The sequence below is a fragment of the Protopterus annectens genome, chromosome 11.part0, assembly GCF_019279795.1.
Source record: "Protopterus annectens isolate FY-2018-M chromosome 11.part0, PAN1.0, whole genome shotgun sequence".
NCBI lineage: Eukaryota > Metazoa > Chordata > Ceratodontiformes > Protopteridae > Protopterus > Protopterus annectens.
The window spans coordinates 219,088,995-219,112,742 of record NC_056745.1 but is presented as its reverse complement, the minus strand read 5'-3'; the positions used below and the strand labels follow the sequence as shown (position 1 = coordinate 219,112,742).

Genomic DNA, 23,748 nt, shown 5'->3' with positions numbered 1-23,748 from the left:
CACCAACATGGGCATAAACCCTTACGTCACAAGATGGATTGCAAACTGCCTCTCAGATCCCACAAAGTAAGAGTAGTAGGATCTATGTCTGAATCCAGACCAGTAATGAACGGTGTGCCTCAGGGCTCAGTCCTGGGGCCCCTCCTGTTTGGCATATACTTCTCAGAAGTACAGGCAAGCACTGAAGGGCTGTGGCTGACCAAGTTTGCAGACGACTGCAAACTGGGTGCTATAATATAGTCTCCGGCCGACATGGATATCCTCCAGAAGGGCCTTAATGAGACTGATGCATGGTGTCAAAGCCATGGTCTCAAGCTAAATGCTAAAAAATGCATAGTAATCCCCTTTGGAAAAAACAGAGTACCCGCAAACTACCACATAGGAGATAACCCCCTGAAATCTGAAGAAGTAATAAGGGATCTAGGGACCCAAGTAGATAGTCCGCTTTCCTTTGATAACCAATTTGCCAAGGTGGTTAGAAAATCCTTCTATGTGACCCATCTGATCACGAAAGGGTTCGTATCAAGATCTAAGGATGTAGTGGTGCCCCTCTACTCTTCCCTTATCAGACCCATTATTGAGTACAATGCACCAATTGGAATGTACCTGGCCAGGCATCTCCAGCAGCTGGAGAGACCACAGAGGTACCTCACTAAAGGATTACTGGCCTCAAACAGTTGCCCTATGCAGCACGATTGAAAAAACTAAGGCTTTTCTCTGTTGCATACCGCCCTCTCAGAGGCGATCTCTGTCTAACACACAGAGCCATGTCCAACCCAGAACTGTTGAACATGCTCCATCTTAGCAAAACCAAATCTACTCAAGCTACACGCTCTAGGGATATAAACCTCAGCACAGCAATGAACAGAACACGCTGGAGGGACAGATTCCCTTCGCAAAGACTTCCCTTGCTATGGAACAAGGTCCTGATCTACATAAGACAGAGCCCCTCACTATCACTCTTCAAGATGAACCTTGACGAGTGGATGGGTAACAGAAAGTTCACACCAGGGATCATACCAACAGCTCTACTAGATAGGGGTCAAGGGTACTAGCTGCTAGATCAAGGGCCTAGGGAACTAACCAAGGGGGCGGTGAATACCGCACAACATGGCTGGGCTAATATGTGCCTTTGGGCAGATAGCCCAGTACCTGCCTATGAACCTATTGTGTAGGCAAGAATCTTAAGCAGAAGATGAACTTACTTCTCTGTACTTAAGAAAATACAGAGACAAAGCCTATAGTCCTCTTTTCTAACTCCCTGAGTATGGCCAAGGCAAGACCAGATGACAAAGATTCTGACAGAATCTAGCTCCATGAACATGTATAATGTCTGAGAGGTTCTGCAAAATACTTTATATGAACAGGATTGACAACAGCTAGTCACCCATGTAGGGAAAGATGGATACACCTTGTTCCAAAAAGCAGCTGTTGCAACTCTGATATACTTAGTAAAATGAAAACAATTGAAAAGGCAATGGCCCAAATTGATATGCTCACTTCAATGTTGAATGTGAAGAATTTCCAGTGAGCCATAAGAATCAGAATGCATGTCCAGGGCATAAATCAGTTATTCTAGTTCAGAACAGGAATGCACACCTGCAGTATTAGCATTCTGAGATTAATGAAAGGATACAATAAAATCCCATTTTTACAGCCTTTGTCATTGTCTCTGCTGTACTGCTATGAAACAGGGTGTCAGGTGTACCTGCTTGTTTCTAGAGGAAGGGAACTTATGAACACAGTTGAAAGAAATGAAAGCAAACATTAGGGCATCCCATGCTCCAGCACCTAAATCTCAGATGTACGATGTGATGATTCTCCACTAGCCATAATGGAGGGAGGGCTTTCATCCTACTACTTCTGAATGGGAAAGAATGGAACGGTTTGCCAAATCAACAACACTAACAGGCCAGAGGTAGTGGACCACTCTCTACATCCCTTTTCAGAAGGGGAATATGTTTCCTAGTCTGTACCCACTGGTTTATAACTAAGCAGAGACTGCAGCTGGAAGGCTTTACCACATACTTTTTTAAGATGGAAATAAATTCCAGTGATGCAATTTATGTACTCACATTCCTTGGCTTACCCAGGTTAGAAAATCTCATGGTAGTACAAAGTAAGGCTGTTAAATGGAGCAATGACGCTTTCTGCTGATGCTCTACAAGGAAACCCAAAACCACTGCCATGACCTCCATTTTAACAGCTACCCTAAATGCAGCATAACATGCAACAATGCTAAGCCATAAGATGGTCTGAGTTTTGGTGGCTGACAGGCTTGAAAAGTGTTTGGAATGTTTGCCATATTCTCTCCACACTTCTGATTCTCACCCAGACTGGAAGCAAAAAAAATAGAAAAAAAATGTGTCCATAAACAACTACTGCAGCATCTCTTAAAGAAATTACTAACATATACTAAACATGGTTTTACAACTGCCCTCCTAACTTACAGCTAACATAAATAAAGCCAGGGATAGAGGTAAACTTGTATCTTCCTTATTCCTTGGCTTATCAAAAGCTTTCAACACTATCTTATAAAAAGAACCTCCTACTACAACTGCCCACAGTGGGTATCTCACAACCTACTCTTCAGTAGTGCAATAATTACCTGTCAGAATGCTACCAGACAGTCAAATAGAATTCTACCCTTTCCCCTTTTCAACCCATCATTACAAGTATACTGCAAGGCGCTATCCTTGGTCCTCTTCTATTTAATATTTTTATAAACAGTCGTCATACTTTTTATACAGCAAAGTATGGAGACAAATCCACCCTTATCTGCCTCTCAGACATCTAGAAAATTCAGAAAAGGTTAGAAAACATGCCTTTAATTCTACTGAAAACTGGCTTTGTAACCACCAACTCCTTCTTAATCCAAAGAAAATCGCTTTTATTTTCCCCCAAATCACTTGCACATGAGAAAAATAACTTTTAAGACCACATCCCAAAACAACACTCCAATAGCAGTGTTCCACACAAAACTGCTGGAGTTGCAATAAATGACAACCTTAAAAATGACCCCCACTTACATAGCAATATAAGAAAAACTAGGAATGCTACACAGTGCCAAAAAATCCATACTGCATCCACTAGAGTCACTCTTGCAATGACATATCTATTTTTCTTTATTTTATGGTTCTTCCATCTTGACTAACCTCCAAGCCACCCTAAAATCTAACCTAGAACAGTGTTACAACAAGGTAAATAGATTTCCAGCACATACAAGTCACAGAACACATCACAGTTCTGCACTAAAAACTCTATACTGAATTATCCCACCTATTAAACTGTATCCAACTTCTCTTAAAACAAGATTATATTTCATCCTGCCCAGCTGCAAGAACAATTATCCACTGTTACCCCCCCAAGTCGTCACCTTCAATCTTCTGACAAATATCTACCTGGCATCTGTAAGCCTTACAACAACTGTGGTCAAAAGTCTGAAATCACACTGTGTAGCAAAAGTCTGAAATATGATCCCTGCACCAATCAGGGCAGTCCATATCATTCATTTATTTAAATTGCAACTAAAACAATTCCTCTGACTCCTGGCTTTGCACTCTCCTGGCTAAAATTTCAGCTCCTTCTCCTGTAATATCTATAAACAATCTCTCTCCTTTACCTTGCTTTTATTTCTCTTTTACTTCTCTTAGTCTTAATCTTACTTTTACTTATTATTTCTCCTGCCTCCCATATCTAACTCCACTTATTGCCTCTAACAAATACTTGTTTCTCTCTTTCCACTCTCTTCCTCTTCTCCTCCTTATCCACAGTTTGAATTTTCCAATTTAACACTTGCTTTATGAGTAATAAACTCTTGCACTTACAACACGCCAACATGTTTCTATGCTGTATGATATTGTATTTATCCTTTTTTAATGGTGGTATATCTGTAAAATTCTACATGTCATATGTGTATTAACATCTGTATTAATCTACGTATTTACAGTATATTGTAATAGGATGTCAATTTTACGTATATGTATTTTCTGTTCTTTTATTTATAGGTTCATAGGTGTGTACTAGGCTAATGGCCCTGGAGCCTTTACAAGCCTAGCCTATAGAAGTGCCCTGGCATTGTGCCACCTGACGTTAGTTCCCAGTGCCTCTATCAAATACACTCACTGGAGTGATCCCCGGGGTGAACTTTCTATTACTCATCCACTCATCAAGATATCTCTAGAAGAGGGTCAGTGAGGTGCTCTGCTTGACATGTATGGGAAGTCTGTTCCAGAGCATGGGCAGTCTCTGGGTGAGGAACCTGTCCCTCTAGCATGTTCTGTTGATTGTGATAATGAGGTTGAGGTCTCTGGAGCATGTGGTGCAGAGGGATTGGGATTTCTTTAAATGTAGCATTTCTAACAGATCTGGGTCAGACATGGCTTTGTAAGTCAAGCAGAGATCACCTCTAAGTCTGCGATATGAGACAGAGAATAGCTGGAGTCTTTTGAGTCTGTCCATGTAGGATATGTGTTTAATGCCTAGGATCCTCTTCGTGAGGTACTTCTGTGACCTCTCCAGCTGTTGCAGGTGTCTAGTGAGGTACATGCCAAATGAGGCATTTTACTCTACTAATGAGGAAAGAGTAGAGAGAGAGAGAGAGAGAGACAATGACTTCTTTCTTCCTGGATGCAAAACCCTTGGTAATGAGATGTGCCACATAGAAGGACTTTCTGACCGCAGTGGCAATGTGGTGGTCGAAGGAGAGGTTGCTGTCAACCTGCGTCCCCAGATCTCTTGTAATGTCTTCAGTGTTCAGTGGGCTCCCATCGATGTGGTAATTAGTGGGAACAAGAAGTTATGTACTCACCATCACGTTCGATGTATGTGGTCCATCTCGCCTCACATTCTTACTCATGGGTTCGGAGCCGAGCATCGGCTCCGACTCGGCCAACTTAATTTTTCTAGCACAAAGTCTCTAACTGGCTGGGCTAACCTGGTATCCCATGTTGCACTGCTCCATAGCCCCAGATCTAGTTTGCAGCAATCCACAGTCACACCCCATGCACAACCACAGTCCAGGAAGGTAGAACACTATCCAGGGTAACAAAGAAAAAACAACCAACCTTGAAGGGTACTCAAGACCAAATGTCATCTCCAAATCCTCCAGGAGGGGGGAAAGTGGGAGGGTACATAAGAATGTGAGGCGAGATGGAACACATACATCGAATGTTATGGTGAGTACATAACTTCTTGATGTTATGTGGTCCAATCTCGCCTACATTCTTACTCATGGGACAGCGTCCCCAGCACCTCTATCCTGGGAGGCTCAAAGGAAGATACTCCTGAGAACTGTGGAACCAAAGGAAGCCCGGCCCCTAGAAGCCACATCTAATTTGTAATGAGTAACAAAGATGTGAGGAGAAGCCCATGTGGCCGCAGCACAAATATCATCCAAAGATAGCCCAGAATGGTAAGCTACTGAAGCGGAAACAGCCCTGGTAGAGTGAGCCTTGACAGGGAATGGTAAATTTCTGCCTGCTGACGCATAGATATAGGAAATGCAATCAGAAATCCATCTGGAAATAGTAATCTTAGAAATCGGGGAGCCTGTTCTATTTTCTGAAAAGGACACAAACAGTTGGTCAGTTTTCCGGAGTTGCTTTGTCCTGTATAAATAGAAACGTAACTGCCTGTGCATGTCCAACTGATGAAATTTAAACTCTGCCTTGTTGGAAAATTGAGGGAAGAAAACTGGCAGCTCAACAGACTGATTGAGATTAACAGTAGATGTAACTTTAGGAAGAAAGTAGGAAGAAAGGACGGATTAGGTCTCAAGGAAACCCTGTCCTTATGAAAGATTAAATACGGGGCTTTGATGGATAGAGCTTGAATCTCCGACACCCATCTGGCTGATGTGATGGCCATTAAGAAGGCAGTCTTCCAGGACAAAAATTTTAATTCACAGGTAGCAGCTGGCTCGAAAGGTGGGGAAGTCAGGGCTTGCAGGACAAAGTTTAAATCCCATGACATGATGGGTTCTGACACAGGAGGCTGTAGTAACAAGGTGCCCCTCAAAAAGGCCTTACAGAGTTTATGAGCCATAAGAGAAAGTTCGTAAGAGGTATGAAAGTTAGAAATGGCAGCCAGCTGGACCTTAATGGTCGCAGGAGCAGAACCCTGCTGAAACAGCATGGATAAAAAATCCAAAACAGCAGGAATAGGGGCTGTGTAAGGGTCCAGTCCCTGGGCATGAGCCCAAATAGAAAATCTTTTCCACTTGCTGGAATAAATTTTCCTGGTGGAAGATTTATGAGAAGAGGATAAAATGTGTACAACCTCAGGTGAAAAACGATGAAGTCTGACTAAGGATGGAAGTGGAGTAGCCAGGCTGTCAACCTGAGGGTCCGCAGGGAGGGATGGGACTGTCCCGACATGTGAGTCAGTAGGTCTGGCACTGGGTCCAGAATCCAAGGACTGTCCACTGTGTACTGATGAAGAAAGGAGAACCAGACTTGGCGAGGCCAGTGTGGGGCAATTAGAATCATCTTGCTTCCCAAGGATATGGCTTTCTGAATCACTCTTGGTAACAGAGGAAACGGAGGGAAAGCATAGAGCAGACCGGGGGGCCAATCGTGGACTAGAGCATCTCTGGGTGACTCCCCCTGTGGGGGGATCAGTGTGAAGTAGTTGCTGCACTTTGCATTGAGGGGACTGGCAAAAAGATCGCAGCAAGGCTGACCCCACCTGCTGAAAATCTGTTCCACCACACGGGACCACTCGTAAGGCATCAGAATAGCTCTGCTCAGCCTGTCTGCTATCACACTGGCCTTCCCCGGAATGTGCGTTGCCACTAGGAACCGTTGGGAAGACACTGCCTATTGCCACACTCGCATAGCCTCTCTGCACAGGGGATAAGATCTGGTTCCCCCTTGCTTGTTCAGGTACCACACAACGGGCATGTTGTCCGAGTGAACTGCAATCATTCCCAGAGGGAGAGAGCTCTGAAGTGCTCGCAACGCCAGTAACACTGCTCTCATTTCTAAGACATTGATGTGCAGATGTACCTCGTGATCTTGCCACGTGCCTTGGACCGTCCTGCCAAGATAATGCCCCCCCCCCCAATCTGGGAGGTGTCCGTGGTCACAGTGGCAACAGGTGACATAGGAACAAACTGTTTCCCTTCGTCCAGGTTGGTGGAGCGTAGACACCAACGAAGGTCCTGTTTGCACCGGTCGGTGAGTAGGATCAAGTGGGACAGGGGGAATTCCTGAAAGGACCATTGAGCGAAGAGGAGCCACTGCAGAAGCCTCATGTGTAATCTAGCTAGAGGCACTAACATAATGGTGGCTGCCATGGATCCTAGGAGCTGTAGAACCCATCTGGCCTGAACTTTCTTGAGGGGTAACAATGCGCGAACCTGACTCTGCAACACTGCTATCCTTTCTTGGGGAAGGAACGCCTGCATACGAACGGTGTCTAGCTCTGTGCCTATAAATGTGACACGCTGTGAGGGCAGCAAGGCAGATTTTTCCCAGTTCAAGATAATTCCTAGTTGATGACAAAGGGCAATCTGGCCTGAATGAGAAGATGCCTGGTGGGGGCGGTGAGGAGCCAGTCGTCCAGGTATGGAAACACTTGGAATCCTTGACGTCTCAGGTGAGCTGTCACCACTGCCAGACACTTGGTGAACACCTTGGGGGCTGTGGTGAGACCAAAGGGCAGGGCACGAAACTGAAAGTGACTGGCTCCCAGCTGGAAGCTTAAGTGACTCCTGGATGCCCTGTCCATTTTGATATGGTAGTAAGCATCCTTGAGGTCGATGGAGCATATCCATACTTCTTTTCCCAGCAATGGAAAAATAGACTGGAGGGTGACCATTCGGAACTTGGACTTTAGAACGTAGTGATTCAGTTGGCTGAGATCCAAGATGGGTCTCAGGTCCCCAGTTTTTTTTAGGCACCAAAAAGAGTCTTGAGTAAGTCCCTAATCCGATCTGGTCTAAGGGGACAGGCTGGATGACTTCTTTTTCTAGCAACTTTGAAATTTCTAGTGTTGCGTGATCCCTTTGACTGGGTGGAACGTCCAGGATTCTCTTGACTGGAGGGGGATCTGATAGCAATGGGATGGTATAACCTCCGGTAACTATTCGAAGCACCCATCGATCCTGGGTGATACTTGCCCAGGCTTCCAGATTCAACGAAATGCGGCTCCCGACTGGCTCCGGAATAGCACAGCCAGGCAACACATCAGGAACGATGGTAGGAAGACCCGCGAAAGAAATCACGGTTTCCCGAATTGCGAGGGCCTCCTCTGCCCCTGGGGCTGCATCTTCCAGAATAGCCTCCCCCTCCCTCTGCCTCTGGAGGGGGACTCACCTTGAGCGGCAGGGAAAGACTTCTGCGACTTTTTGAACCACATCTTCCCTCCCCTCTGAGCCTTGGGGTAAGGCCTAGAAGGGAGGGGAAAAACGGACCCCTACGGCAGACAGGGTCTTTCCCTCTTGCTTGCATCTGTTGAGGGTGTCTTTCACTTTGGTCCCAAAGAGTGAGGACCCATCAAAGGAGGCGTCAGTGAAGGAAGACTTGAAGACCTCTGCGAAATGACACAGGCGCATCCAGGCTTGCCTACTGAGGGCTACACCTGAACTAGCTGCCCTACTCGCCCCTTCGGCTACATAAGATATGAGCCTCATGGACGAGTTGATAATCGAGCCAAGGGTAGACAACTGGGCGTTGACTGCCTGCGCTAACGCCTCAGGTACGTTACCCGTTAGAGTATCTCCTAACTCTTTCAGGAGATCTCTCTGGAGCCGTGTAAAATGACAAAGATAATTCAGCAACCGTAGTGTAAAGGTTGCTGAAGAGAGGGTACGCTTCCCGTACCGATCCATACTCCTGGACTCCTTGTTAGGAGGATGGATGGAGGAAGAAGACTCGGCTACTTCCTGCTGAGTGGCTGCCGCCACCACCATGGCATCCACAGAAACCCCTTTGGACAGGAACTCTTTCCTAGGGGGAGCTGAAAGAAATTTATTAGGGCATCTGGATACCGGTTCCACCAAGTCAGGAGTCTCCCACACCCTTTGGCAGATCAAATCTAGGAGCTCATCGAAGGGTGGAGACACCCAGGAGGCAGAGGGTTGAGCCCCAAAGGCCTTGAGGAATACAGACTCCTCCTCAGAGGGGGTCTTGGACTGCCAGCCGCCTCTCTGCCTCAAAATCTCCAGGATGTCGGAGAAAGAGATGTCATCGGAGGACGACTTGGGGGACCCCTCTGATTCCTCGAGGTCGGTATCACAAGTGAGGGACTTGTCCTGGGAGTCTATGTGCTTCCTCTTGCACAACTTCTTTCTTGGGGGCTCCTCAGGCATGGACTCCGAGAGGCCCTCAAAGTAGGGGACCGCTCATGAGGGTATCCCCACAGACCTTTGGGCTCCGCCGTCTACTGACAGGGGGACATCAGAGGGTCTAGCCAGTGTGGAGGGGGACGGAATGATCAATCTGGGTGATGTAACTGAAGATCTGGCCAGTGCACTCCTCATGGCCTCGAAGGCCGGTCCCCCCGAATCCGAGGACCGACCGGCTTCCAAAGCCATGACAGGAGCCGGAGTTCCCAGAGCCGATGCACCGAGAGGAAGGCTCAGAACCGACAGAAGTCCCGAAGTATCCCCCTCGGGCCTGAGAGAGGAAACCCAGGTTCCGAGACCAGAGGACGGAGCCGACATGGTTGGAGCAGACGTCGGCACCGATAAACCCTTAGTAGGTATCGGGGCCGCAGAAGAACATCACTCGGAGCAGAACACTCCGGCTCCGAAGACAAGGAGGTGCTCAGAGGAGGAATTATCGGTACAAGCATTGGGACTGGCTCCGGAGCCGACTGGGTCGGAGTCGAAAATAATTTTGCCAACGCAGGCAACTGCATGAGCCTCTGAACCACCCTATCAACATCCAAATCAGAAAGCCTGGAGGATTTGGAGGAAAGAGAAGGTGACTGTGATCTCCTGTCTGGAGATCTATGCCTAATACTGGGAGACCGGCTCCGAATGGGTTCTAACAGGATTGGAGCAGAGGCCGATTCCAGTACAACAGATACCTCCTGCGGCCCCGAGGACAGAGGAGCTAGAATCCAATTTGGCAGTCTTCTCCGGTGGCTCCAAAGATACAGACGGAGCAGGAGATCTCTTTTTGGCCTTAGAAGCCTTGGACTTAGCTTGAGAACCAGAGGGAGAGTCCAAGGACTCCTCAAAGGAAGGTTTTAAAAGACCCTTCAAAATAAGTTTGTTTTTCCTTTCCTGTAGCACCCTCGGACTGAAGGCGTGACAAAAGCTACAGGACTCTTGTAGATGTATTGCCCCTAGGCAGTAAACACAAACGGAATGTCCATCTGTAATGGACATCTTGTAATTGCATTTAGAACATTTCTTAAACCCAGAAGGTTTATGTTCCTTTTGATCTTTCTGATCTTTAGACATATTAATAGGCACTTGTGCACCAAAGAGACACAAAGCAACAGGACCCTAAGCCCAAGAAAAAAACTGCTAAGGCGGGAAACTACAACCAATAACAGCAGACAAGAATCTCTAACTTAAACGATTCTTGAATCTACTCGCACACACTATACCTGAGAGAAAAACAGACTCACAACACAGAACAGGAATCTTAGACTACAACTAGACAACAGGGAGGACTAGGTCCTCTAAGTTAAATGGGCCTAGCCTGCCGGAACAGAGGGATACCAAAAAACACACACAACAAACACGATAACTAGAAGGCAAAAATAACTATTAAAATAGCTTTTGTGAGGAAAAACCACAATTTTCTGAGAGAAAAAAGAAGTTTTAAAGGTACTTAGCCACAGCCAAGTGAGACCACGCCCTAGCTACATGAGCGGCAAATGAGGTCTGAGGCTATGGAGCAGTGCAACATGGGATACCAGGTTAGCCCAGCCAATTAGACTTCGTGCTAGAAAAATTAAGTTGGCCGATGCTCTGCTCCAAACCGTGAGTAAGAATGTAGGTGAGATTGGACCACATAACATCTGAGTTTTTACCAAAGGGGATGACGACGCATGACGCATTTTTTGGCATTAAGCTTAAGGCTATGGTTTCAGCACCAGTCACTGGTCTCAGTGAGGCCTTTCTGTAGGATGTCTGCATCACTTGGGGAGTTAATAAGGCTCCCAGCTTCCAGTCATCTGCGAACTTGGTCAGCCAGATTCCCTTTGTGTTGGCCTGGACTTCTGAGAAGTAGATGCTGAACAGGAAAGGACCCAGTGAGACTCCACTTGTGACTGGTCGGCAGTCTGACTTGGAGTCCGCTGCTTTCACACTGTGTGTTCTATCTGTGAGCCAATTTGCAACCCACCTAGTAATATAGGGGTTGATGCTTAGTTTGGTGAGTTTATGAATAATTCCCAAGTGAGGAATGGTATCAAAGGCTTTGGCCAGTTCGAAGTAGGCTTTATGCACTGCCTTACCTTCATCCACAGCCCTGGTGACTGATTCAAAGAAGTCAACCAGGTTGAGCAGGCATGATTTCCCTTTTACAAAGTCAAATTGCGTGGGGTCTAGAGTTTGGAGATTTCCTATATCTTTGTTAATCAGGCCCATGATGATGCGCTCCATAGCTTTACATATCAGACTCGTCAGGCTAATGGGGCGATAATTCCCAGGGTCTGTAGTTGCTCCCCTTTATGGAGAGGGATGACTGTAGCAGTGCGCCATTCAGTACGGGCAAAGCTTAAGGTGAGGCTCTGACTGAACAGGGAACACAGATGTGGTGCCAGTTCCCTTTGTAGTTCATAAAGAAGAGAGACAGGGATATTATCAGGTCCCATGGAAGCTGTATTCTTGGCCTTGTACAATGCAGCTTTAACCTGTGCTGCAGTAATGCTGGGTGCCTGACATTCTTCCGGTATTGTGATTGGTCCTTTAGGGGGGAGAGAGGGGTAAAGTTAGCAGTGAATCTGTCGGCCAGTATGTTGGTAATATCTGCTGGCTCAGTATAGGAGGTACCATTGTGCAGTAACTCAGACCAAATCTGGGTATTACCGTGGAGGTTCTTGATATAGCTGTAGAAGGCTTTGTGATTGTATTTAATGTCTGCAGCAACAATTTTTGCCTTCATGTCTGGTTTTAGAGGATTTGATAACGGATATCAACTTTTTGTTGAGGCTAGTAAGGGAGTTTTTCCAGTCTTGGGACTTCACCTTTTTTTGCAACAGTTTTTTCCTTCTGTTGTAGAGTTTATTAATGGCAGGGGACCACCAGATTGGCTTCCTTTTTTTGGAGGAGAGCGTCTTGGTTGTGTTGGGTATGGCTAGTTCCATGCATCTGTGTACATGTTCGTACAGTGCATTGGTGTAGGATTTGGCAGTCATGCAGCTATTTTCCATTGGCATGGGTGCTGTGAAGTTAGCCACCTCTGTTTTTAGGAGTCCAAAGTCTACTTTGGAGAAGTTTTTCAAGGTGGTTACATTTGCAGGGGGTGTGGGTGAGAAGTGGATTTCCATGGACCCCACTGAAAATGGATAAAATTATACAGTAAGACCTTCCCAATAAATAAATGTTAATAAATATATAAATACACTCAACTGACATTCTAACAGATCTGCAGATGAATGCAATCTACAGCAAGTCTTATCCTAAATGAAGTTCATGGCAGATAAAATCCATACAACTTATCTCCTCACCAGCAGATCTGAAGAGATCACCAAAAAAGTGGTCCACATGAACTAATGGAGGAAGCCAATGGACAACAGGAACAATCCTCCCCCAAAGGACTGAAGTGCATTAAAATAAGAAAGGAAGTAGTAAGGAAGTCAGACAGAAAACCTTCAAGTTCCTATCTCCTTCCAAACACTATTTACAGGCAGCTTCATAAAGGTATTCCTCACCAGATGAATTCAGTACAGAGTGGCCCCTTGCACCAGCTGCCTGTTTCTGAGAAAGACATTAAGTTAAAAACATTATAGTCTGAAACAGGAACTGATACATAATCTCAGTTTGTCAAAAGCAAAGATGACACTGAAGGTTTCTTTAAGGAAGATGACGAAGAGTGCTTAATCAACAACCTAGACCTTGATGATGTCAGTACAGGACACTCATCAAAACATATGGGTTATACTTCTGATATTGGTCAAAAACAAGCCCTGTGATCTACTGAAGCCTCATACGAGTACTGTTAAAAGGCATTTGATAGGTCTTTACTACTTGGGATTGGCCACGAATCTCATCCCTGGAGCTGAAACAAAGTACTTAGACTTTAGTGATACGGATCTTACACCTCCTCGACAAAGGTCTCAAATGATAGCACTGACTATGGCACAAAAGATAACCAGGTTGATTCCATGCAAATAATGTTGCCTCAGGAGTGTAATTAGTCTGTTATAGGATGACAACAAGAATCACTGTTTCTGCTTAATCTCTCCCTCCAAAAAGTCCCATGGATAATGTCTATGATAATACACAATGGTCTCAACAAAGCCCTTACAAAATGATTAGGATTCAGACCTGATGTCACTGTCTAAGGAGGTCACAAAGATGGGTGCATGGCTCCATTCAGATATATATTTTTTTAACTGTAAGTACAGCTTTTAAAAATGGTGATGACTGCTTTTTGCTGCAAATCATCAATGGCGAATGGAAGAGGAAATGCAAAACAAAACAGCTGTTAAAGAAACAATGAAATGAGATAATTCTGGCCCACATAACATGAGAATTTGATGCAAAACTGGACAGGGCCACCCACTGCACATTCCCTCACCAATGACAGAGAGTACTGTCTGGAATGGCCACCCAGCTTGAACTCTGCAAACTGCCAGGAAAGATTTACCTGCTAAAGAGATATTTTATATGAATATTAAGTTTCAAGACTGCCTCAAAAAAAACATTTGCAAATTAAATCAATAACATTCTTATCATACTGCTAGCAGCAAAACAGTTTTTGTTTACCTCTGGGCTGTATGGTGGTCATCCGCTTTGAATATATAATACAAAGTGTTTTTGTGCAATAACTGGAACATCAGTGTGGGCTCTGATCCCTCATCCTTGACTTCATGGAGCGTAAATCCAAGAAGTGGCTGGCTCTCCAAAGCTGCAACGTCCTAAACATTTGTGGGAAGCAAAACATATTCTCTGTAACTTTTTAGCAAAATAAGTTTACAGATCATATTCTGATAAAGGTTCCTTTTCTGACTGCTTAGTAAATACATTTCAAGGCATGTCTGACAGAGTACAGGCACCATGCTTCTTGTGTCAATACAGCTGCATTTGGAGCAGCTGTGAGTCAGGGGGCAAAAAAAAGCAATTTCCAAGCAAATGTTTTTTTCTTCAGATGGGGAGGCTAGCCACTATCATATCTCTACATATGTAAATGCTGACTGAAAAACATAGTAGTAATGCCTATGAAAACAGTTGCAGCAACAATTATGACCATATGCTACACATATGCAAACAACTCCAAACTAGTGACCACTCCAGGTTCCATGTCTTACCATGGTACAGTATGGGCAAAAATGCTGACTGTGAGGACAGTGAAATATGCTCCCCCACAACACAATTCCACTTAACAGACTTTTGTACTTTCAACAGAATTATCCCCAGCACAGTGCTAAATCAGAAACCATTCTCACAATGTATTTATTCATTAACATGCAAATTTGGTACAGGTCTCCCAGCCAGAATGGGGTCTGTTCATAATTCTACCAACTGAAATTGCAGGCACCCCAAACTACAAGCTGGGCAAGATTTATAATTTATTACTTTCCTTGAGGTTTAGCGACCTTAGAGGTATATGAGGGGTGTGGGTGAAGTCCCATATGAGGAACACTGGGTGCAAAACAACTCCCTTACAAACAATGTTAAAAATGGCTCATTTCACAATGTGTAAAACCCGTGAGAGCCATGTTGTGTGGAGCTGCAATGCTAACTTTTTCACCACTGCATCACACCTAATTCTACATGCAGAAACACTAGTATACATACAGTGTATAAATATAAACTGAGTACTTTGGCAGTAAAGAAAATAGGTACAGCTGTCCAAAGTAACTAAACTTTACAAACAAGATACCTATACAGTGGCAACTGTGCTTTTATCTTTGGTGCATCATGACTGATGTATAATCTACGCAAAACCAACTGAATTGAAGCATGCAATATATTTTGGATACAAAATATAAGGTTATGACACTGGTATATAAACCATTTTAAACACACCTGGGTATTCTACTAATTGCATTCAAGAAAAATGCAGAAGTAGAAAGCAAACTCAGTAGTGGAGTTAGGTTATAGGACACATGCTAGCTTAAGTTTAACCAGTTACACACATTCCTTGCTTTCCTTTTCTTGGAAGCTCTTTAGGTTTAGTTTCAACATTAACAGACACATTAACTTCCCATGTTTACCTCTATGAAAACTTAATAAAAGTGCCAGCACAGTCACGCAGTATCACAGCACACAACATTGAGCTATACGACTTAGTTATTCTGCAACTCAAATGAATGCACAAACCACATGACTTCTACACAGTCACACCACTGCTATAAAGACACAGAACCCAGTGCATACACTGCAACCCTTCCAACACTTCAAATGTTGGTTATATAATTAGCCTAAGATTTAGTTTATTTTAACATCTATTAATCAGTTAGGTGGGATGGTCTGATAATGCAGGCCACAGGTCATACAAAGACTACCAATATAGTCAAAATAAACAGAGACAAGAAATGGGTGGAGCATTAATTATAATACATTTTACATAGTTCATATTTCAGACAAATGTATTTACAGTAACAGCATTGTGGGATGGCAGGCAGAAATGTGAAGCAACTGTGCTCAACACTAAATAAATCACATGACTGCATTTTGTAATTTGTACAAAAAGATAGACATTGCAGTACCTTGGAGTTTCCCTTACTATGAAGTATAACATTGGAGTTGGTAAACACAAGGTGTAAGACAAGTTAGAAACATTTGCAGCAACACAACTGAGTTAGGTTAGTAAGCAGGGCATTTTCAAACACAATATATGTTTATTGGCTGATTTGTACATGTAACACTGGTCCAGACTTCAAATACAACTCTGAAAAAGGCTCGTGTGGTAGCATGAATGAGGAAGCATACAATGTAGCAATGCCAGAGTTTTGCATTCTTAATGAGTGATGCACAGAAATGAAAGTAACTGTGCAATTGTTTACAGGACTCTCATAGTGCTAGAGTCCAGGGTTCAATCCTGATCTCCAGTCCCTGTATGGACTTTGTATGTTCTCTAGGTGTCTTTGTGCATTTTCTGTGGGTATTATGGTTTGTCACACTTCCCAAAACATGCTGGCTAACAAGCTACTAAAGTGTGCATAAATACTGCTGCCTGTGAACCAATTGTTATAATTAGAAATGTTTTACTGATTTGTTACTCAATCACAAGGTACTTGGACCTCATGCTCACAAGGCTGGGCAAAGACAGGATGACAGTTTTCTCTTCAGTCCATCACTCCAGGCAAGTATGAATATTAACTTGTGATGGCTCAAGTGAGTGAAAATAACACTTTAGATCTTATTATGAGCGAGACAAATACAGTTGCGACTGGTGCTGAGTAGAATCCTATATTCACCTAGAATAATGCCTAAATACAAAGATAACTGGCTTCCATATTTATCTAAGTAGCTGGTATCAATGTAGAGGAATGCAGTATGTGCCAGATTAGGATGAGAGAGCTGGCAGATCTACTTGTTTTACAAAGGATGGTTTGCATCTCTCATTCCCTGGCTTCTACCTACTGCCCAAAACTCTTGGTACATCCATAGTGCCTTTCTTAGGTAGAGTCTGGCTGATGGACATCGTAACATAATTGATAAAAGTTCAACATGTTTAAATTCAGACCCTATTAAGGTAGCCCTCTCAATGCCAGAAGTCTGTCTGACAGATTGCCCAACCTTGTGGCTCTCCTGCAACTTAGACTTATCCATATATGTCATAGCTGAGAAATGATTTCAGTGAAGACAGCACTCCCTCAGTACCTAGAGTCATTCTTACCACATGTTCATGGAAAGGCAGGTATTTCCATATTTGTCATGGACCACTTTCACTACTAAGCAGGTTTCCAGAGACCCTAAAATTGAGTGCAATGAATTACAACTTATCTGACCAAAATAAATTATTGCCTGCTATAGGACTCCATCCTTGTCACCAAATGATTTCAATTAATCACAGATTAACTGGTGGTCCTAAACATCTAAGGTTGGGTGTTGGGAATATATATATATATTTTTTTTTTGCAATGTAATGAGTTGGCAGATTTTAGAAATTTCATACAGAACACTTTGTCAGAAACATTGGAAAAGCAAGTGGTTGTAACTAAGAAATGATTCCTTTGACCTTTGAGAAGGGATACAGGATCCGAATTCCCCAGACATAGTAAGGCCTCACTAAGCTTGAAGTTACTGGATGCAAAAAATAGCAATTATAAGAAAATGGAAACAAATATTATAAGGAAGAAAAAAATAACTGGAAGTGGGATCTTTAGAAAAGGAAAGGAGTAAATTACATATAAAAATGGACTTTGTGGGAAGATACATGCAGACTATTGTTCAAGAGGAGGAGGAGTGAAACTTAAAGGGGACATTTGAACAGTTTATGTAATACTGGAGGGAATAAAAATCATTAAAATGTATACTGCATGAAAATAATGAAGAGAATGTTATTGTGGTTGGTTTTCTTTTCTATTACTGCACACATAACTGTCATTTAAAAAAAAATCTTATTTAATACAGATGTTAAAAGATTCCTGGACTTCATAAATGATAATGCTTCTAAATAACTGGTAAAAAAAAAAAACGCTAGAGACATTTTAGACTTTGTTTTCACCAACATAGCCCCCCTGCTGTTATCCCTGTCACTTGTTAAATCTGACCATAAACTAATAAGAGTCTCTTTCAAGGCCACCCCCCAAACAAATATGAATTAAAGCACTTCAAGACAGCAAATGTATTCAAACCATATGCTACTTGCAGTCCCGATAAGAACCAAATATACTGGGAAGCTCAAAAACAAACCACTGCGGTGGTCCACTAGCATAAACATGCTCTATAACAGAAGGAAAAAAACTTCCTAAAATCACTAAATATAAATTCACACACTTTTAATATCAAACAAATTAGCAAAGAACTAAAAAGCTACCATTAGGAGGACCAAAGCTGAATGTGAACTTAAAATTGGCATCTAAGGCCAAACACAATTATAAATTATTCTTTAGCTACACTAGGACTCTAATAGTACCCAGCACTGATGTGACTTAATCCAGAAGGTATCAACCACCCTACTCCAAGACAAGTTTAGTGCAAATTTCACCCTAAGACAATCTTGAAAACTCCGCAAATCCCAGACTCCCTACACCATCTAAGATCTACAAGATCCAAGTATTAACTGTGCTCTTAAAGTCAAAAATACCACTTTGTTATACAACTTATGTTGTCTGGTCCCATTAAAGTGCCACATTCATCCTTGCAGAACCCCTTCTAACTTGTTCAGTTAGAATTTAGCCAGTATGTCCCTGAAGTATGAAAGATAGCAGCTGTGATGCCCATTCCATTAAGGGAGGTCCCACCAATGACCTAGGGAACTACAGACCAGTCAGTCTAACTTGCTTAATCTGTAAAGCTAGTGACCCCATTATATTCAACTTGCATCATCAAAAATCTTGTGTGTCTACACCCACAGTAGTTCGGTTTTGTAAAGGGATGATCATGTATGCTTAACCTCGTAAATTATTTCAGGAAAGTCGCAGAGCCTGTGGAATGTCATCATGCAATCCACACACCCTATATGTACCTGGCCAAGGTCTTTAATACTATCCCCAATTCTGATACTATCATGAAACTAACAGGTCTAAAAGTAGACCCATACTGGGAAGATGGATTGAGAACTGACTAAAATGTATGGTCCAGATAGTCAAAAAAAACTGCTACATCTGACAGCAAAAAAAGTAACTATTAGTGTACCTCAGGCATCAGTGCTGGGACCCTTCCTTTTTGGGAAATACTTACCTGACAACTAAACAACAAATCCCAAACCTATGTCTAACAAAGTATGCTGATACTGTAAGCGGAGTGTAACTGTTACATCACCTCTTGATGCAGTATTGCAACAGGAAAGTATTGTTGTGTAAGACCTTACCATAACTTTAGATGTCCTTCTTTTCTATATGCTGCTGTATCCATAAAATCAGGGAGTTTGCCTCTGGTGAACTCTCGTACGTCTGGCCATTATACAAAATGTAAATGCTACCGCTAGGGTGCACGTGACGTCCTGCATCTCTCTTTTGGACGTCAGTCATAAACGGACATCTGGTATAAAGTGGATGTCAGCACACACCTTCTTCAGAAATGAATGCCGCCGGAATCAGCGGCTACAGAGTGGGTTCTCCAGGAGTCAGGCAAGTGGGAGGGGGAAGGCTGGGTGGGAAGCTATACAGCAGCATATTGAAGAGAATGACATCTAAAGTTACATAAGTTCTTACACAACAATACTATGTCCTTCTATTCATATGCTGCTATATTCATGACATGAGCAATAGCTCCTGTCCTAAGAAAAAGGTGGAGGACCAGAAGCACTTTCCACAAACCCATGAAGGATGGCTCTGGCAAACCTGCTCTGGCTCTAGAGACAATGTCCAATTTGTAGTGCTTAGTGAATGTGTGTACAGAAGACCATGTAGCTAGCTACTTCAAGAATAGCAGCTGTGTCCAAACCTTTAAGGAATGCCCCTGAGTAGGACACTGTCCTAGTGGAATGTGCCTTTACAGGAGTCGGGAGTGACCTAGCATGGGTTATGTAACAGAAGGAGATGGTTGTAGATATCCAAAAAGATATGGTTTGCTTGAAAACATGGTGCCTCAGGGCTCTTGGGTGGTATGAGATGAAGAGCCTGTCAGACTTGTGGATGGGTTTGGTCTTGGCCAAATAATATCTGAGTTGTCTGTGTACATCTAAGGAGTGAACTATCCTCTCTGACAGGCTTTGTGGAGTGGGGAAAATGGTTGGCAGGTTGATAACCTGGTTTAAGGACAGCTAATTGCCAACTTTAGGCATGAAGGTTGGGTTAGTACGTAAACATGCTCTGTCCTTGTGGAAGACAGTGAAAGGGATAGAGGCCATAAGGACATGGAGTTTTGAAACCTTTCTGGCTGAAGTGAAGGCCACCAAGAGTACAGTTTTCCAAGTGCAGTGTTGGAGGGAGCAGTCATTGGCTGGTATAAAGGGTGGGAGAGTCAATTTTTCTAGAACAAAACTTAGATCCCAAGGAGGAAGAATGGGCTTCCTTGACGGCCTGAGATGTAGTGCCCCTTTCAAAAAGAATTTGACTTCTAACCTTGAAGCCAAAGGTGGCACCAGGGGCTGGCATGCTGAGATGGCAGAGAAATGGGTTTTAATGGAGGAGTAGGATAGTCCAGACTTCATTAGGTCACACAGGTAAGACAAGACCACTGGGGGCTCTGCCGTTAGTGGCTGTAAGTTGTTTTTCTGACACTATATAGAAAATCTGTTCCACTTAGACAGGTAAGATTTCCTGGTAGTTGGGTTTCCTGGCCTCCTGCAAAACTTGAAGTACATCCTCTATGTATAGGTATCTGAAGGGAGTCAGCACCCTATCACCCACAGTGTAAGATTTAGTGTGAACATTTGGGGGTGTAAGTGTGTTCCCTTCTCCTGTATGAGCAGGTCCATTTGTTGGGGTAACTTGTGGTGATTGCCCTTGGCTAGATGTAGTAATAGGGGGAACCATTGCTGCCTTGGCCAATAGGGAGTCACCAGCACGATTTGAGGCGGTTCCTTCTGAATTTTCAGTAGCACTGTTTGTATGAGAGGGAAGGGGGGGATGCATAAGCATACATCCCCTCCCATGGGATTGAGAGAGCATCCACCTTCCATGCTTCTGGGTGTGGTGCCCTGGAACAGAAGGTTGGGAGCTGTCTGTTCATGGGGGAGGCAAAGAAATCCACATCTGGAATACCCCATCGGTGGACCAGGTACAGAAACATATCCCTGTTCAGCATCCACTCGTGAGACAGAGTCATGGTTGAGTGAGGGTCCATGTGTTCCTCACTCTCCATTCTCCTAAGGTTGCACCCCACCCTGTGTCTGATGCATCTGTAAAGAGATCCTGGTTGTGGGGCACTGGTTGTAAGGGGAGGCCAGGATTTGACTGAATCTGGGTTAGCCACCACTTCAGTTTCCTGCCCAGGCATGGAAGCATGGGGACCATGAACTTTACAGGATGTAGGTGTTGCTTCCAGATTGTTCGCAAATACCACTGGAATTTCCTCATGTGAAGCCTTGGCAGAGGTACCATGGGGATGGTCAAGGGCATGAATCCTAGGATTCTGAGGAATTCCCTGGCTGAGATGGCTTTGAGAGGAAGAATTTCCCAGAAGTAAGAACTGAGCGTCACAACTTTTTCTGGGGGAAGGCAGGCCATCATCTCCTTTGTCAGAATCCAACATCCTGTGAGGGTATCAGGGATGATCTTTTGAGGTTTATAGTAAATCCCAGATCTGTTAAGATGGAGATGGTGAAGTCCAGGTGATGTAAGGCCAAGGTACTTGATGTAGCCTGAATGAGGATGAAGTCGAGCTAGGGGAAAAGTTGCATTTTCTTTGTCCTGGCAAAGCTCATGATTGGCGCTAGACATTTTGTAAATACTCTTGGGGGTGTAGAGAGCCTAAATGGTAAAGCATAAAATTGAAAGTGTTTAGAATCCACTGAGAAGCAGAGGAATTTTCTGAAGAGTGGATGGATTGGGATGTGTAAGTAGGCATCCTTTATATCCAAGGATACTAATAAGGCCTGTGGAAGGATCAGGGGCAGAAGGGTAGGTAGAGAAAGCATCCGAAATGGGGGAACCCGGAGGAAGGTGATGAGGTGGGACAGATCTAGGATAGGCTTCCAGGGACCTTCCTTTCTGGGGACCAGAAAAATTCTTGAATAAAACCCCTTTCCTCTTGCAAGTGAGGGGACTTCCTGAACTGTTCCCTGAGTGAGATGTTCCTGCAGGACTGGGGGGGAGAATGTTAGTTGGTCTCTGGGGAGGGTGAGGAGTGCCTTTGGGAGTAGGTCTGGCCTCCCAAGTCATGAGGTACCCCCTCTTTATGATAGATAGAACCCAAGAGTCCAGGGTAACCTGCTTCCAAGCAGGGAGGGAGAGACACATGGAAAGAGGGGTGTCTGGGTGAAGAGCCTGGTGGTCACAGGCTACCAAGCTTCCCCTGAAAGGACTGTTTAGATGAAGGAGTGGAGGGAACAGACCTAGAAGGGGGATGTTTCCTGTGGTCCTTTCTGGTCTTAGCTGGCATTTTCCTAGCTGAGTTTCTCACAAAGGAGGTTTTGGCAGTGTAATTCCTTTGAAAACGTGGGACTGGAGAGAAAAAAACATGTCTCAGTTTCTGCAGTTCCTTGCCTTTAGTCTGGAGGGCCTTGAAGAGGTCAGCAGCAGCTGTACCAAACAAGTCTTCATTGTCTAGAAGACCATCCAGGAGTTTAGATTTGATGTAATCAGGGAGGGGCTGCAATCTAAGCCAAGAGTATCTCCTGATGACAGATCCAGAGGCAGCAGCCCTAGATAAAGCTTCTATGGCATCATAACTGCACTTAATGGAGTATTTGGTTACTTGGGTGCAGAAATTCAAGAGAGTGGATATTTTGGCCTTGGCTGGGGAATCAGGGAAGTCCCCCAATTGTTTGACCATGTCTGCCGTCAGAGCCAAAGAGTATTTGGCCATGTGTGTCTGGTAGTTGATGGCTCTTACTAAGGTGGCAGAGGTGTATAGCTTTTTTCCCCAGATGCGCCATCAGTCTGCTCTCTTTATCTGAGAGCAGTAGAGAGGTGGAATGAAGTAATTTAGAAATTTTATCGGCAGCCACAGTAATCACTGAAGGGTCTGTGGATGGAGCTTTGTACAGGAATTTTGCTTCATTAGGGACCTTATGGAATCTATATGGGTGTTTGGGTACAGGGGGCTGCGAATCAGGATTTTTTTAAGCAGCCAGGAAAGCATCCAGGAAAGCAGGGGCTAGGAGACTCCAATTGGAATAGTTCATAATATCTCTTTTGGGTCACGGTGACCTGACTGCTGTCCCACTTGAAGAAATTTTGCATTTGTGTAATGGTCTCACCAAACGTGAAGTCCACTCCTGGGGAGTCTGTGCCATTGGACTCCTCCTCTGGGGAGCCATAACCCAGAGGAGAAGCAATCTGAGAAGAATAAGTGAAGGATTCATCATCAGATGAATCCTCTTCTCCAGAGTAGATAGCAGGAGCAGATCCCTTAGGGGTAGAGGCCGAAGGGGCCTGGGCCAGAGTCGGGGCCTAACGTAAGGCCAGGAGGGCGTTTAGAAGGCCTTGGGTGAAGGTCTGCCAATCCGGAGGCTATTCGATGGAAGGGATAGACAGAGGATGAGAAATATGCTTTGTCTTTTTTTTTTTTTTTTTATGCAACTCTAACGGCGAAGAATCGGAGATACGATGAAGGGTAGGAGGGCCAGATGCTATTGTCTTCTCGCATAACAATCTGAGACCCCTCGTGGACTCTCAGTAATTATGACCCTAGGTTCCCCCTCGGTGACCGAATTGGACGCCTGCGAATCCCTCCAGGATGTGACCTCGGGTGTTGTACTGCCTTCCTCCGGACTATCCACCAAAGGAAGATCCAAGGACTTTGTCTCAGACCCCGGGCCTTCACCAGCCTCGAGAGGTACGTCTGGAGTGGAGGGCGCACCAGTTGGTTTATTCCTAGACTTTTTCGGCTTCTTGACT

The 23,748-nt window shown here is 44.2% G+C and overlaps 1 protein-coding gene across 1 annotated transcript in view; it reads right to left on the bottom strand.

Moving 5' to 3' along the window:
* Nucleotides 1–23,748, bottom strand: part of FGD6 (FYVE, RhoGEF and PH domain containing 6) — a 1,320,563-nt gene that overhangs the window by 27,891 nt on the left and 1,268,924 nt on the right. The window contains exon 19 of the mRNA XM_044087187.1: nt 13,895–14,046. Coding sequence (XP_043943122.1) covers nt 13,895–14,046 — 152 coding nt within the window. The remainder of the gene's footprint in view (nt 1–13,894; nt 14,047–23,748) is intronic.